Source organism: Gossypium hirsutum, chromosome D01 (genome assembly GCF_007990345.1).
Source record: "Gossypium hirsutum isolate 1008001.06 chromosome D01, Gossypium_hirsutum_v2.1, whole genome shotgun sequence".
In the NCBI taxonomy this organism is placed as follows: Eukaryota; Viridiplantae; Streptophyta; class Magnoliopsida; order Malvales; family Malvaceae; genus Gossypium; species Gossypium hirsutum.
Genome location: NC_053437.1, coordinates 62,574,341 through 62,591,378, shown reverse-complemented (window position 1 = coordinate 62,591,378; position 17,038 = coordinate 62,574,341). Strand labels below are relative to the sequence as shown.

General features: G+C 32.5%; 2 protein-coding genes and 1 pseudogene across 3 annotated transcripts; 2 read left to right on the top strand and 1 right to left on the bottom strand.

The window, feature by feature from the left end:
- The first annotated feature begins 396 nt into the window (after positions 1-396).
- Positions 397-1,390, top strand: LOC107928215 (zinc finger A20 and AN1 domain-containing stress-associated protein 6). 2 transcript variants are annotated; one of them, XM_016859401.2, is made up of 2 exons: positions 397-538; positions 618-1,390. In XM_016859401.2, the coding sequence occupies exon 2, from the start codon at positions 693-695 to the stop codon at positions 1,206-1,208; it is 516 nt and encodes a 171-aa protein (XP_016714890.1). In that variant the 5' UTR covers positions 397-538; positions 618-692; the 3' UTR covers positions 1,209-1,390. The 2 variants fall into 2 exon arrangements, with proteins under 2 accessions (XP_016714890.1, XP_016714891.1); XM_016859402.2 differs by having other exon boundaries at positions 398-538; positions 627-1,390.
- A 3,606-nt stretch (positions 1,391-4,996) lies between these two features.
- On the bottom strand, positions 4,997-5,625 carry LOC107928176 (purple acid phosphatase 22-like; annotated as a pseudogene).
- Positions 5,626-11,170: 5,545 nt separating this feature from the next.
- LOC107928217 (protein YIPF5 homolog) lies at positions 11,171-12,245 on the top strand. Its single transcript, XM_016859404.2, has one exon. It carries the CDS (start codon positions 11,251-11,253, stop codon positions 12,010-12,012), a length of 762 nt encoding a protein of 253 aa, XP_016714893.1. The 5' UTR covers positions 11,171-11,250; the 3' UTR covers positions 12,013-12,245.
- Positions 12,246-17,038: the final 4,793 nt, after the last annotated feature.

Below are 17,038 nucleotides of genomic sequence, written 5' to 3'. Positions count from 1 at the left end.
ACAGTAGAGTGACCATTTCGTAACAAAACGATAACGAAAGTGACTAAAATGTAATCTGAGGTAAACAAAAATGACTATTTTTATAGTTTACCCTTATTGTTTTTATTTTTGGTAGTTTTTGTTAGAATCTGTCAATTTAACAACATCCTAATTAATATATTGACAAGAATTATTAACAAATTTAATGATTAGACTGATAATTTTAAATTAGAAAAGTATGAGGACCTAATTTAAAATTTCCAAGTATAGGGACTAAATATTAAAATTGATCAAAGTACAGGGACTAAATAAGATTTTAACCTACAGTAAACCAAACTCGGATTAGCTGGAATTTCCATTTTTGGCCTTTTACCTGCCAGCCTGTCCCTTCAGATATTTCTACTTATTATTGAATGTTATATACTCGGTGTTTTTTGGTACCCTTTTCGTCGTTGTTTCCTCCTTCCCTTCTATCCTCTCATCCCCTCTTCCCTTTAATAAGAGGCTTCTTTTCTGATAATTCTTTGCTTTGTTCATAGTTTCCCTTCAAAATTCAGAGGTATTTTTTGAATTTTATTTTGAATTTCTGTGTGTTGTTTTTAAAGTTCGTTTGATTTTTATTCGTTTTGTGTGTTTAGATCTTGCAGATCTGATTTTCAAAAATAAAAAATTAAAGGCAAATATCAAGAGATTTCGAAGAAAAACAAGAAAAGATGGCGGAGGAACATAGATGCCAAGCGCCGGAAGGTCACCGTCTTTGTGTTAATAACTGTGGTTTCTTAGGAAGTCCGGCGACGATGAATCTTTGTTCTAAATGTTACAGAGATTTCCGTCTTAAAGAACAACAACAAGCTTCTTCGGCTAAATCGTCTATCTCTACCTCTCCTTCATCTTCGTCAACGGCAGTCGAATCTGTTTCTCAGGTACCTCTCCTGACTCTCCCTGAAGTCAAAGGAGTTCCGCCGGTTGTTTCGGCTGTCGCGATCTCTCCGGTGACGGAACAGAAACCACAACAGCAACAGCAACAACAACAACAACCGACTCGGTGCACGGTTTGCAGGAAACGGGTCGGGTTGACCGGATTCAAGTGCAAGTGCGGGATTACGTTTTGCGGGTCACACAGGTACCCGGAAAATCATGGATGCACGTTCGATTTCAAGAAGATTGGGCGAGAGGAGATTGCACGTGCCAATCCCGTGGTCAAAGCAGAGAAGATCGTGAGGATTTGAGAAGAAGAAGATGGAAAGCCGATCGATCCTTTGACTTTTAATGAGTAAAAGAAAAAGAGAAATAGAAATTGTCAAACTCGTTAAGATTGCGACACGTGTTTCGGTGTTGGTCCCCATACCTTTAAAAATTGGGCTTGGATAAAAATATTTTATCTTATAAAATAAGTCTTCTATTTTTATTACTTTTCCTTTACACAAGTCTTCTATTTTGTTAAAATTATCATGAATTTAGCCTTCGAAAATAAATTTAATTAATTTACTTTACATGAAAAATGAAATTCTTATGACCATGAACTTCATTTTTTTATATACAAAAGAATAAATAATCCTTTTTTTCATATGATAAAAAGTCAAATTAAGATTCACGAATCAATCTTTAAAATGTCGACATTAGCAAGTTGGGTTTTGTATGAGTTGTTTTCAACTTCAACCTAAATTATTTATTTATTTAGATATTATAATTTTTGGAAGGTAAAGTGTAATTTTATCCTTATTAATTTAAAATTTTATAAATTATAAAAAAGTCTAAATGAAAAAATTTTCTATTTTTGGGAATATAAATAGATAAATAACCAAGACATGTTGTAGAATCGCAACTTCACTTGTGGAGTTTAAAACTTTCATCGCTTATGTATTAAATAATTATTCAAAAAATAAACATTTATCACATTTTTAATCCTGCTTATGGTAGATGGATGTGGGGAATTGAAAGAAACATCGATAGATGTAGTGTACTAAAATTTGAACTTTGGACTATTTATGATCGTCTCCAACTAGCGTGGGAGGCAAATTTGGAAAATATTATTGTTGAGATTGATTGTGCGCTAGCTATCAACACAATGATATCAGAGGACGTTCAAAACGAAACTTAGTGATATGAATTCAAGAACTGTGCAGACGCGATTAGAGAGAGGTCTTTAAGCAAATACCACGAGAAGCGAACTGTGTTGTTGATACTTGGGTTGACTTGATGAAAGACTCTCCTATTAGTACTCGAATTTTTCATGTGACTCCTTCATTAGTTGATGATTAGATACGGTTGGATAGACACTTTCTAATATCTAATCCTACTGCTACTATTAGCTTGTAATTGATTTTCCAAACAAATAAAAGTCCAAGAATATTAAATATTTTATGATATAATGCACATGATACAATGCATTTAAATACTATCATTAAATATTAATCTGATAGTTTAATATATAATTTATAGTACAAACAAAGGTATTAGCATCCCCTTCGGAACACTCAATATCCGATGTATATACATAATTACTTTGTAGTTCATCATTTTTAATGTATGAGCCGTCTTTATGGACTGTAGTCAGCCAACACGGTTTGATCGTAGTTAAACTTAATTTGTAGCCAAACCTGGTCGGCAACAAGTGATTGGGAGTCATTGTTGCGGTGCCATGACCAATGTGCTCGACTTTCATCTATAACCCTTAATCGACCATGTCCAAAGCTTGGTTCCCTATAAAGTGAAAGCTCTGAAGTAGGACCTTCAAACCTGAAACATGGGTTATCAGATCAAGTAAAGAAAATTATACTCGGTTTCACAAAACTATTAATAAGTTTATATTTAAGGGTGAAGTCAGAAAATTGCTTTAAAAGAAGTTAAAGATGAATCATAATTTTTTTAGAATGATAAAGTATAAATTTACTATTATATTTACTAAATTGTAGTTTTTAAAATTTTAAAGGGACTACAATGCAATTTTACCATTTTTGGGGAGGGGGGCAACCCCGCGTTTAAGCTTTAGTCACTCAACTTCAAAAGTTACAAAATGGTCACTGAATTATTCGAAAGTTTTCATTTAAGTCATTGAACTATTCGAAAGTTTATTTAAGTCATTGGCTTGTTAAGTTTTATTTTTTTTTTAAAAAGGTTTGGCCAATAAGCTCCAAGCGACAATTTGATGATTTGTATGGTGGATCAATACTCATCAACAAGTAAAAAAACATACCTTAGATCCAAATCAATTTGACAGTCAATGTTGGGAATTAGAGAAGAAAGTTGTTTAGATTTGGTTCACAGATTCGTGACGTTCAAAGTTGTTTCATGAAAAAAAAAATTGAACTATAGAAGAGAAAAGGAAAGAGAGCTTTTGATTGGTACAAACAATGCAAATAGAAAAGGCTGTTGTGATTTAAATTAAAACTTTCGAATAGTTCAATCATCATTTTATAACTTTTTGAAGCCGAGTGACTAAAATGTAAACTTACTATTAATTTAATAACCTTGGGTGTAGTTTAACCAAACATTTTATTTGTTTAGTTTATAGTTGATGTTTTGTTCCGTATTGGATCAATTGAATTTCAACTTTTCGTTCCATTGGAGTGTCCTAAAGACATGGCAAATTATGCTCGATTCTACGGCCATTGATCTGTGTTATGCTCCCTTTATAAGGATTGATTAAGCCCACCAAAATTAAGGTGTGTAATTTATGAGCCTATAGCTGGTTCAATATGCATTGTGTCTATGTTGGGTTTATTAATATGTGTGTATAGTTGGATTGAAATCGAATTAATTGATCGAATTGATGTAATTCGATTAATCGGTCAGTGGTCGAATTTAATTTGATCGAAAGTCGATTAATACTTTTTTGAAATTTCGATTATCGGGTAAATCGGTTTGAAACCAAGTAATTAACCGAAATAAATCATATATAATATATATTATATATAGCCCACCCCCGGTATATAAATAATATATATAACTTTTTGTTTGGTTGTTAACTTTCAAGACTTATTTAGTGTTTTTAATGTCTTATTCGTTATTTTCACTTCTATTTTAAATCTTTTGAACTATTAAATAAAGAAAGAAAGTGAACATATGTCTTTTTTTTATATGTTTTATACTTATTTTAACTAAAAGACAAGAACATATAAATTTCAGTTAATTCAGTTAACCGATCGAATTATCCGAAGTATTTTGATTGGTTAATATAATTGAAAAAAAACTTCAATTCGATTATTTATTAAAGATTTTCATATTTTGGGTAATTCGGTTTGAGTATTAACCAGAACCAACCGTTTCAACACCCTTAGTTAATGGGATTAAAAGCTCTCCAAATATTTTCGAAAAATCAATTAAGTCTCTCCTGATTATTTACACCCAATTGAGCTCTTCCACTGATAAAATTAATCAATTAAGTTTTTTTAATTGTTGACAGTTAAATCCTAATGGTATTACTAACATGGTTGTTATTGGTTGCTGAGTTAATCTCGTGATGCTTACATGGAGATCCGCGTTTAAAAATTTAACGGTTAAAAGGCTTAATTAATTAATTTTATCAATAAAAATATTCAATTAAGTGAAAAATATTCAAAGAAACCAAATTAATTTTTTAAAATACTTTGAAAATTTGTTATATCATTAATCATTTAATTTAAATTCTAAAGAAAAAAAAACAAAAAATAAAAATGTAGTCTTAGGACCCCTTTGGATGAGCGGTACGTTTATTTGTGATTAATGTAAAAACAATGATGACGGTAAAATTAGATAGTATAACGATACTATAACATAAGACAAAAAGAAAACTAAACGCATCACACTAAATCTAAACGTTCATGGCTACCTTTAATCTAGTTTTCTCCACATTTTTAGCTATTATTCAACTCTTTTTAATAGAATAATTCAACTCCTTTTAAAAGGTTGATGGTCAAATTTGATTTTCTTTGAAAGGTTGAGAATCGAATTTAGCTCAAACAAAAATAATAAAAGTCAAATTGATAAAAGATGTAAATGTTGAGGATTAAAATTGACATTTTGATTAATAATTTTTTTAAATGACACTTAAAAAGACGAGAAAAAATAAAAGAAAAAAGTGACTTACAAATCGTTCATATGCATGAATATGTCCGACGAAAACAATATCAACTCGTGCTTTATACAACAATTCTTCCATTGCTTTCCTCATGCTTTCCCCTTCACCTTTATGTGCCGAATTAGTATTATACCACGACACATGCACCACTACCACCACCTAAGGCGTCCTCGTCCGATTAACCTTACCCAAATCCGCTTCCACCCACTTGTACTAATCAGAATCCTCCTTAAAATCCGTATAAGACCCCAACATCGCAATATGTCAACTGGCAATGTCGAAAGAATAGTATAAATTGGAGGTGGATCCACTCTCCTTGTATGGCATTAGCCAACAGCATTATAGGCTTTAAAAGTGTGACGACGAATCCAAGGGAAGAACTCAATCTCGTGGTTACCTTCCGTCGCCATCCAAGGGCGTCGGTTGGCATATTGCTCCACCAAGCGACCGAATGAATCCCATAGTTTTTGGTGTGTATCGGCATATGACAGATCGCCTGGTAATAGAAACACATCGTAGTCTTTGCTATCGACATGTGCTAAAGTTGATCTTGTACATTCAGTTTGTCTAAGATCGCCTGTTAACAAATATTAGCAACCATCTTTGACTTTTCAAAGATGAATGGTGTCAGAAATTTGGCACCGAAAATCTAAGCATTTAAGGCATAGATTTTTGGGTTGAAATTTGGCTTGGGATAATTGCAATTTTGGTCCCTAATTGTATAGGGACTTTGCAAGTTGATCCTTGAGCTTCAACTATAAATAGGCCTAGCTATTTCTCATTTTCTACATCCCACAAATGCCATTCTCTACTTAAGGCATTATTCTCTCTCCTTATTTGTAAAATTTCACTTGTATTTTGGAGTGAAATATATTTGGCAGTGCCCGAGGACGTAGGCAAAATTTGCTGAACCTCGTTAAAATTCTTGTGTTCTTTATTATTTATTTTGCATATTTTGTGAGTGTGATTGTAGTGATTTATTGTGCTATTAAATTACGATAGAGTGATATTCTGGCTAGGAAAGACCTGGTACTTAAGTGATCCTCGTGATCCACCTCTCTTTTCTGGGAATTGAACTTAGTGTGATTTTTTAGTACAATAATTTTACTCTTTTACACGCTTTCGCGCAACAACAAACATAAGCTATTATTAAAATTGATGTGGCTAATGAAATAATCAAATAGTTACACTAGCATGCCACATATATCTTATGTTGACTTATAAAGACCAATTTTTAGCAATAAAATGGACGGTATTTTAAACATAAAAACCAATTTACTTTTTTAACTATAATGTAAAGACTAATTTATCCATTTCTTTAGTAGAGGGGGTAAAATGTAATTTATCTCTTTCTATAAGGGTCTCCATGATACTTTTACCAAACTCGAGTTGATCTAGTATGAAGTTTACCTCATCCAAGTCAAGTCCAAATTGAGCCAGGCTAACGATCTTAACAAAAAACCCAACTTTTGGACAAGTCCAGTGGATCCATATTATTTTCATAGGGTTAATGCACTATTTAGGACTTGGATTTGACAATTGTTCCCACATTGAGGCCTTAAACATTTTTTTGTTCCTAAACTTGACAATTGTTCCAACATTGTGACCTGAAAATTTTTTGGGTCCAGCTTTTTGTTAAGGAAATATCAGAGACTAACTTGGACCAAAAAAGTTTAGACCCCAATGTGGAATAGTCATGAAGTTCAGGGGCTAACTTGGATAAAAAAAGTTCAGACCCCAATGTGGAAATAATCGTCAAGTTCAGATACTAACTTGGACAAAAAAAATTCAAGCCCGGGAAACAATTACCAGATTCAAGACTAATTTAAATAAAAAAAAGTTCAAACCCCAATGTAGTGTGAATTGTGAAGTTCAAGCGCAAATATTGCATTAAACCCATTTTATACTTTTAACATATAACTTTGACAAACTAGTGTTTCATACTTAAAAGTTTGAATCTTTGTAAAACTAAATACTTTTGTTTTTGTACGTGAAACTTTGATGGGTCTTACGTTTTTGCAATATTTGTATAGCAACTTTAACTTTTTAAAGAGAAAAAAAAAGTGTTATATACATATATATATATTGCTTGATTTGTAGTAGTGTACCCATAAAAGAAAACTTTAAAAAAGCAAGCCAATGCAAACAAAGGAGAAATAGGTTTCCCAAGTTATTACTACTCCTAATTATTTATCTACCTAGTTAGTCCAAAATCTAACAATGATCAATGTGTGCACCTTTGGATTTCCTTCCTTAATAGGTCTTTGCTTTCGCTCACTAATTTAAACCAAAATTACAAGAAGAAACATTCTCTTTCTCCGATTGAGTCTTAACTCGATTGATATGAGTATTGTTACCAATGCAGAAGGGCGTGGATTTAAGTGCGCTAAAGCACATTATTCTCATATTTATGGGTTAAGAAGGGGTTATGAGCAGTTCTACACATTGGATCAGAAAAACAGATATAATCAGAATATATAATGAGATTATTCAAAAAAAGAAAAACATATTCTCTCAATATAAACCTTTAAAAAGAACAGAAATAGGGCTAATCCATTATTTTCTCCTTTATCAAAATGATTAGTGATGTTTTAATTTTGGACTCATTCTTTTAAATACATATATTTATGAAATATGTTCTTAGAAGAATAAAAGATATAATCTTTTATATATATATATGAAAAAAATTGAAAATTTTCCTCACAAATATCCTGTGTTTGAATTATCATTGCACCTTTCGAATTTCAAATTTTAAATATATTCGTGTTTAATACTCAATCAAATCCAAATAACATATTAGTAGAAGTCATTCATCAAAATTTGCTACCAATATATACCAACTTCATAAGTAAATCATTATAAACCCAGTATAGAAATTTGATAGAAGTAAATTTAGAGAAAATATACTAATAATATTAATGAAAAGATTAGAATTTTTAAATGGAATAAAATGTAAAATTTAAACTGAAATATAAACACAAAATAAAAAAATCTTTACTTACCAACCACAACAAATTCAATAGGAAAAGTTGAAGGAGGTGTCTTGAAGGAAAACTCACCACACTTATAATACATTGTTGAAGGCTCCAATGGTCCAATCTTAACATGATGTATTTTTTCTGAACTGTAAAAGAAGTATCGATATCGAGTACTATCTCCCTCAATAATGTCATTGTATTTTCCTGAAATCTTCCCATATTTCATTATCAATGGCACGTCTTTATCTTCTGTTATTCAAGTCACCCTCATGTAATCTTTTCCCGCCAAAGAAATATGTACCTGGAGAAAGGAGATGAAAAATATTAATATACGAAAAAACATGAGAAAAAAATGAATAATAGACAACATCAACCTGTTGAGGGTCGGATTTGGATCGACGATGCGGAGTAATATCGATTAATTGTCGAGGAGGGTATTGAATATAAAGGATTTGTAATGTGCACGTGGTCTGAGAGATGAAGAAGATCATTGTTAAAAGGAGATGCAAGGAATGCTTAGGCCATGGTATTGCCATAATCTTTTAGTTGTTTAAGGTAGGATGTTCCTGAATTGGAGTCTACAGATTTATTATTACAAGGAATCATTGAGCTGGTTATATATGTATATATATAATACACATACATATGTATGTATATGTATAAGATTTAGATGGCGTCAAGTAAACCAGTTGGAAAATTTCTCAATATACTTGCAGCAAATGACAAGTGTAGAGCCGGTTCTTTAACTTTGATTGTTTGTATGTATATATATAATATGTTTGTATGTATTATTTCCATTAAAATTATTTTGTAAAATTGAAAAAGTTGAAAATAAGGGTTTTTTTTTTTAACTTTAATGATTGATACTAGTTCGAATCCATACTGAAAAAGTATAGGTCAATTTTTATTTTATGGAGTCGATTCTCGTGATATATATAACAAATGAAAGCACAAAGAAATTGTTTACAAAAGACAATCAAGAACTGCCCCTTGAGGATGTCAACAAGCATGGTATTTATAGGCCATCTTCAAACAGGATCATCAGCCTGAGATCATTTGCACTAGATGAGATTGTCAATCCTTTCTGCCATTCTTTACCCCAATTCCAACACCATCAATTAGGAAGGGATAAAACACAGCCTGAAGATCATTGGTTGATAATTTAACACATTATGAAAATTAAAATAAAAAATGTCAACTTTATATTACAATTAAACTATTCTGAAAGCATGTCTAGGCTGCTATTCAAATGTCCATCTAGACAGGAAGAGAAACTTCATATACAAGGGCAAATAAGGTTTTAATACACACAAACCTATTTAAATATCAAATCTTTAGTATTAGTTTAAATCCATATAAAGGTAAAAATTATTTTATTTTATTTTCCATTATTTGCGAAAAAGGTTATATTTTTATATTTTCGTTATAAAGATTATGGGATCAAATTAAATTAGTCTCTTTACTATTGAATGTATTTGAATTAGTTTCTAAAGGCTTCTCCTTTATTCTTTGTTTTTAAGCCCCCCCACCCCCCTGTCTTTCTCCATGTCTGAACTTATCTTCTTTATCTGTTTTTTACTTTCGGCCCCTTCTTTTATACCAACTGGAACCATCATTCTACTTGAATACAGCTAAAAAGAACAAATCTATGTCTAAGAATAACATAAGCACATGTAGTAGCAACCAACATGTTCAATCTGCAGTCGACCTTGTAATAACCTTTATCCCTTTCTTTCATGTATAGGCCAGCCGAAAGAGTCTTGGACAGCTATTGCCCTAATTATAATCCCCTATATATAGACCATACAGGGTTGCTCCTACAAAATATTACTCACAAAACAAGTATCACTTGCCATCATCCACCTGCTTGTTTCTCCACTAATAAGATAACCAGTTTTATAGTGTAAGTTTCTGTTCAATTAGTGATCTTTAATGCCATGCATATAATTTGTGTCAATTACAGTGGTTTCTTTTATCCTAATACCCCATTGGTTTTTTAACTGGGTTTCGGGGGACCATTACAGGCAAGTTGAAGGAAGTTTTGATAGTCATGGAAAAGCTAAACTTAGAGCTATACATAAAGAACTGTTACATACTGAAAGAGAATGAGAGGTTGAGGAAGAAAGCAAAGCTTCTCAACGAGGAGAATCAAGCCCTATTATCTGAGCTTAACCAAAAATTCTCCAACCCCACCTACTCTAAGCCAAAAAATTCAGCCATTACCATTACTGACCACCTCAACCTCAGCTTCAATTCTAACCCAAGTTCTTCCTATTATAACAATGGCGAACCCTGATTCTGCAGGATATATAGACATCAAGACCCCAGACATGGACCCAAGTTCTTCCTATTTCCATCATCTTTGTCATATAGTATTATCATTGTTCTCTCTTTAATTGGATAATGGATCCATTAATGTTGATAGTTTACAGGGGGAAAAAACAAACTTAATGGTTCAGAATCACTACGAGTTACTAGTGAGTTTCATTAAATTATCATAGAACACTATATTCTGGACTAACAACTCAACTATCTTCATGAATAGATTTGAAAATGGAGACGATACCCAAGAAGTATTAATCAGACATAATTTGAAAGTACAGCTTCTTCATCGCTCTTTCTCAGAAATCGAGCTTTCAAATTGAAAAAATATTCGCCGTTGCCATGGATAGAACCCGGGTCACCCGCGTGACAGGCGGGAATACTTACCACTATACTACAACGACCTTGTTGCTCTTGATAACAAGTATAAGCTTTTCATGAATAAATTAAGGGTTTAGGAACTTCTTTTCACTTATCAACTCAATTAACTCGAAAATTTTTCATTTAATTCAATCAAATATTCACCCCTAGAGATGAAATTATTGGGAGGGGCAGTCACGAATCTTGAATATAAACTGTAAAACGAATATGAATAATATAAAAAAATAGAATAGTAATATCTCATTTGGTACATTGACAATGTACGCTCACCCTCTAGCACTACTTATCGAGTCTAAAAACTTTACTCGTGGTGTAGCAAATATTTTTTCATATTTAATATGTTTTTATAATTAAAATTTAATAAAAATGTTTATTAAATTCCCGAAAACCCGGCAGGCCGGGCCGGGTCTAATCAGCGCCCAATAAAATCCATTAAGAAGCTTAAAACTTGGAAACACGAAAAGATTCCACGGAAAAAATATAGTAATTTCTAGATACTCACAAAACAAGTCTCTGTAGCTTTAACAAGAAATGGCGAAAGAATTCACGGTGCCGCCGGTGGTCTTCCCCTCCGGCAGCGGAGTCAACCCTTCCGTTGGAAACATCAACCAACGCCGCGTACCCACTGCTCCATTCCAACCCTCACGCCCTCCTTCCTCCTCTTCCGCTTTACCCTTCATGTCTTTCGATATGGGTTCGGCCACATCGTCGTCGGTATCCTTAGGCGGTTCAATCTCCTCCTCCGCAGCAACCGGATCCGCTTCATTCGAAGACGAAGAGCCCCTTCTCGATGAACTCGGTATCCACCCGGATCAAATCTGGTACAAAACCAGATCCATCCTCAACCCTCTCCGGGTGAACTCGACGGCCCATAAAGACTCCGACTTATCAGGCCCTATCTTTCTCTACTTATCCCTCTGCTTATTCCAACTCCTCGCTGGCAAGATCCAATTCGGCGTCATCCTTGGCTGGATCGTCGTCTCCTCGATTTTCCTCTATGTCGTTTTCAATATGTTAGCGGGTCGCAACGGCAACCTAGATCTTCATACGTGTACGAGCGTGGTTGGTTATTGTATGTTGCCGGTGGTGATCTTCTCGGCAGCATCGCTTTTTATTCCCCAGGGGACGAGCGTTGCTAGGTACGCTGTGGCTGGGGTTTTCGTTGTTTGGGCCACTAGGGCTTGCACCAATTTAATGGTGGCACTTGCTGATGGAGGTGAAGAACATCGCGGCCTTATATCGTACGCTTGTTTCTTGATCTACACTTTGTTTTCGCTTCTTGTTATATTTTAATTGAAGCACAATGTGCTTGTATCTAGGGTTAGGTTATTTTAGTGGATACTAATTGCTATGTATTCTAAAGAGGTTTTCTTTTCTTTTTTTTTTTGGTTGAATTTTGATATCTACAATGTTGAACTGGACTGAAATTTCATAGAAATTTGCCTTTTCTAGCTCAAAGTTATTACTCGGTATGTATTGAGCTCTTTTTCACTTGACATGGATATCTATATGATCTTTCAAATGTATCCTAAGTTTTTTAGAAAAAAATTATTGAGCATATTTGTGTTTGACATGAACCCGAATCCCAAGTCCGACTAATATAGAAAAATATAAACTTGTTTGAGGACTTGAATAAGGCTTTTACCTTCTTCATTATTATTCGTTTCGTGAATTTTGGATTTATCAAGCTACCCGAATCCTGAGCCTGAGTAAGATAGAAGAAGATAAACTTGTTTGAGGACATGAAATGGGAATTTACCTTCTTCATCATCACCTATTTGCATGAATATTTGATTTTATTCATGATCTAGCTATTTGGATGGTTCTGTTTTATCGAGTACAAACATGTACCCTAATCACAAATCCACTTAAGGTAGTTGTTTGAGGACTTGAAATAGGCTTTTTCCTTCTTCATTGTCATCTCTCTGCATGACTATTAGATTTAATTCATTATCAAGCTATCCAGATGGTTCTGTTTTATTGAGTAGAAACACGGACTTGAATCATGGGTCCACATAAGATAAGATAAACTTGTTTGAGGGCTTGAAATGGGATTTTACCTTCTTCATCGTCACCTATTTGCATGAATATTTGATTTCATTAATGATCAAGCTAGTCAGATGATTTTGTTTTATTGAGTACAATTATGTATCCTAATCAAGAGTCCACCTAAGATAGAAGAAGATAAACTTGTTTGAGGACTTGAAATAGGCTTTTTCCTTCTTCATTGTGATCTGTTCGCTTGACTATTAGATTTAATTCATCATCAAGCTATCCAATGGATCATTTTATTGAGTAGAAACACGTACCTGAATCGTGGGTCCGCATAAGATAGAAGATAAACTTGTTTGAGGGCTTGAAATAGGATTTTACCTTCTTCATTGTTATCTATTTGCATCAATATTAGATATAATTCATGATCAAGTTACTCTGATCATTCTGTTTTATCAAGTACTATATTGTTGGAGGTGGGTTCTGAGAGATCCTTGGTGTTAGCCCTTCTCTTCAATAAAACTATTTACTCGTCCTGGCAAAGCATATTAAGGCAATAAGGAGAAAACATCTCTTTGGGCCTGAGGAAAAATTGTTTTTCACTTTGGGTCCTTGATTCTCTTGAGAATAATGATGATTTTTATCTCTTTTTACGGTTTTACAGGCTAAATATAAATTTAGATCAGTTTTTTGGTGTGGAAGTTTAGTAGGCTTTTAAACTTGAAGCCAAGAATTGGAGGTATCATTTTATAATATAGACTCTGTGCATTAGTGCTTGTATTTACATCATGAGGCTAAATATAAATTAAGTTCAGTTTTAGGGAAATCATCACAAATTGAAGCCAAAGAAGTTTAGGTCATGTACGATGTTAAAGAAAATAAACTCTAATGCTTATGTGATTGAGTTGCCAACAGATTTGCATATCAGTCCAGTTTTTAATGTTTCTGACTTGTGTGATTGAGTTCCCTACAAATTTAGTAAGCTCTAATTCTTATGTGATTGAGTTACCTACAGATTCATTTTAGACAGCAAAGATTATTAGTTTTCTTCAGGGTTTAGGGTTAAAAATAAAATTTTATTTGCAGGAAAGTCTAGTAACTTCGCTTGCAAGAAAGTCTTTTATATATGTATGTATATATATGCTGTCCCGACTTTTTTCTAACTAGTTTTACAAACCTAATTCTCTTGATTGTTGCTGTTTTCTTCGTTAAACCTCATATATCTTGCTCGTTTCTAACATGGGATCTTGTCACGTTGCATTCATAAGTTCTGAATCTTGGAATACTTTGTATGACTCCTTTTAAGTATTGAATTCTCAGAGTACATACGCAAGACATGCAGGTTTCTATGGTAGGCATGGGCCCGAAAAGCATAACTTTTAGTTCAAAGGGTCTTTACTCCGGGCATTAGTGCTTAATGTTGTCACAATACTTTCACAGGTTTTCAATCTTGGATATATTACATGCTTTAAGTATAGAATTTTAAGAGCGCGTAGGTAGGACTGCAGGTTTCTATAGTAGGCATGGAACTTAATAGCATAACTTCTAGTTCTAATAGTGCCCTTCAAAACTGCTATATGCGTAGATTACATCTGCAAGCTGCAAATTTACCCTTTTCTTTTACCTGCATTCTTATTGTTGGTGGGATGTGTAAATATGTATTACTATTTCAATTTGCACAAGGGAAATAATCCCTTTCATGCTTTAACTATAGGTGATATATAGGTTTAATATTCAATACTTTTTAAGCACCAAGGGTCCTAGAGCATGTATGGGGCATGCCCAAGCTGAAGCTAAAGTCTTTTTCAAGATTTTATTGAATTAAAAGCATGTACGGGGTATAAAATTATATGATTGTTGATTTTGTTGGTTGGCCAATAAGACCATGAAGGACTAATTCTAGTCTTAAAAAAGATTTAATAATAAAATAAAATTATAATTAATTGTTTGTATTCCTTTAATTTTCCTTAAAAACACAACTACCATTGAACTAAACAAAGAAATGCTGTTTTTGTGTTTGGTTGTTGAGACAGTTGGGTTTCTTAAATGTTGCTTTCTATTTTCTAATTGTTTCCTTTCCCTTTTCGATTAAAAAAAATTTCAATATCTTGTGTTGTAGCAGTTGGCTGCCTCTACTTCTCAAGCCCATCACTTCACTTTGACAAGTTTTATTATTTTAAAACAATATTATACGATTAAAAAATAAGAGTTAAAAATATTGATAATCAGTATAATTGATGACAATAATAATCTTCGTAATGATTAAATTTATTAATTAACTCTATTAAAATATTTTAAATTAAAAATTATTTATTTCAAGTTGGATCCAATTCCATTAAACCATCTAAAGATTCTGATTTTATTCTTTTTAGAAAGTGGATGTGGGGTGAGATGGGTTGGAGTATTCATCTTGCTACACTATATGATTTTTTTTTTTGGAATACAAGAACAAGGTAAATCCCAAATAGCAAATATGATTAATGCAACTTGAATCCAGGTCACACCGAGGGCAGTGAACATCCCGTCCATTAGGCTATCGCATAGAGTTCACTATATGAACATTTTATCCTTGTATATTTTTAATAATTAAAAGAGTAGAAATGTAATATTGTGGTATAGAAAAATTCACTTGTTTTATATTTAAATTTTTTTTAAAAGAATTACGTGTAAATTGTGAAAAATTTATATTTAAATATTTATTTGCGTTTAAAAAATTAAAAATGTTTTAAGAGAAGTAGCAAAAATTAAATTGAAACGGAGCAGAGCAGGTCCATGGTGGAGCAGAGTGGGTTGTGAACTAGAGCATGCCAGCTGTGGAGCGGTGGTGGATGCAACATCTCTCGCCCCACTCCAAGTAACAATACAGTGACCGGTACGATGAATTAGTGCCCGTCAACAAGTAGAATATACATTATGTTCAATTCAGTTTAATAGTCAATTTCGAAGATAAAAAAGAAAGTTATTTAAATTTTGATTTGAAAATTCGTGACATTAAAATTATTTTATGAAAAAAAAATCAAACTATAGAAAAAAAAAAGGAGAGCTTTCGACTGACGTAGACAGTATAAACAGAGAATGCTATATAATAATCATTTTAATAGCTTAACGACTCGAATAAATACTTTTAAATGGTTGAGTCACCATTTAATAATTTTTTTGAAATTAAACTACTAAAATAAAAATTGACTACTGATTTAGTAACATAGGTGTAGTTTTCCTTAAGAATGACTTTCCAATATTCTTTATAAACACATGACCATTATGTCAAACTGCAGGTGATGGCATGTAAGTTAAAAATTAAAATGTCCGATGAGCAACATATTGATATACAGAGAGAAAATCAAGGTTCATACTTCAATATGGATAATACTCCTCTCAAGATAGACCAGCAAAACAAACGGCCTATGAATGTTAATTCATTTTTTGGTTTTGCTACCTTTGATTACCTTCCCTTGCTGCTAGAGTCTATGATTTATGAATGAAATGACGTGTTTGGAAGCAAAGAAAATGATAGAAACAGCAAGAAAACTAAAACAGGCAACAGAATTTTAGAAAAACGTGGTGATCTTTCTTTTGATGAACATTATATGGGAAGGGCTAGCTGACTGCTACCGTAGTTTTTCAACAACCCAGTATTCACATGAATATCGGATGTTGCCAAATGAGTGAAACATGCTCCCAGATAGAACATCAGAAACCTGACATCAACAAACACAGTTTAATTGACACAACATATTTTCTTTTATACAATTTCTTTTTGGGAAAAAAATATTTTTTCCACCTTATATGTTAAATAATTTAAATATTTACTTTTAGTGAAAAAAATGAGGTTAGAGACAAAAAAAAAGATAAATATTAAAACTATATAAGAAGTTTGATTTTGTATAATTTTATACATAAAATTTTGATTTAATTCATTTTTCAATATTATCGAATTGGCAAGGTTTTATGTTGATAGATTGCATAGGTAAATAATTATATTAATCCAATATGAAAATAAACATGTGTATTCATTTATTTAAATTTGTATACTTGAATTCAAAATCAAAGTTTCGTACATAAATATGAAACACAATTTAAGTTTCATGTGTATAATTGCACCAAATCAAAGTTCATTTATCAAATTGATATTTATCCCAAAAGAAATTGCTATGGTAAATGTAGTCGTTAAAGGAAGCTTAAATATATCAACAGGTCGCAGATATAATAGTATGTCACGTTACACTTTCGGAGAGAGCTCAGATTTAAGATCTGAACATGATATTATTGGAAGAGATAATTATAAACCTTGAAATGATTAAGCTTCATAAATTGTAAAGCCAAATAT

Excerpts from the sequence above, each read along its gene's own strand:
- LOC107928217 (XM_016859404.2), top strand. The coding sequence starts at position 11,251 with ATGGCGAAAGAATTCACGGTGCCGCCGGTGGTCTTCCCCTCCGGCAGC.
- LOC107928215 (XM_016859401.2), top strand. The coding sequence starts at position 693 with ATGGCGGAGGAACATAGATGCCAAGCGCCGGAAGGTCACCGTCTTTGT.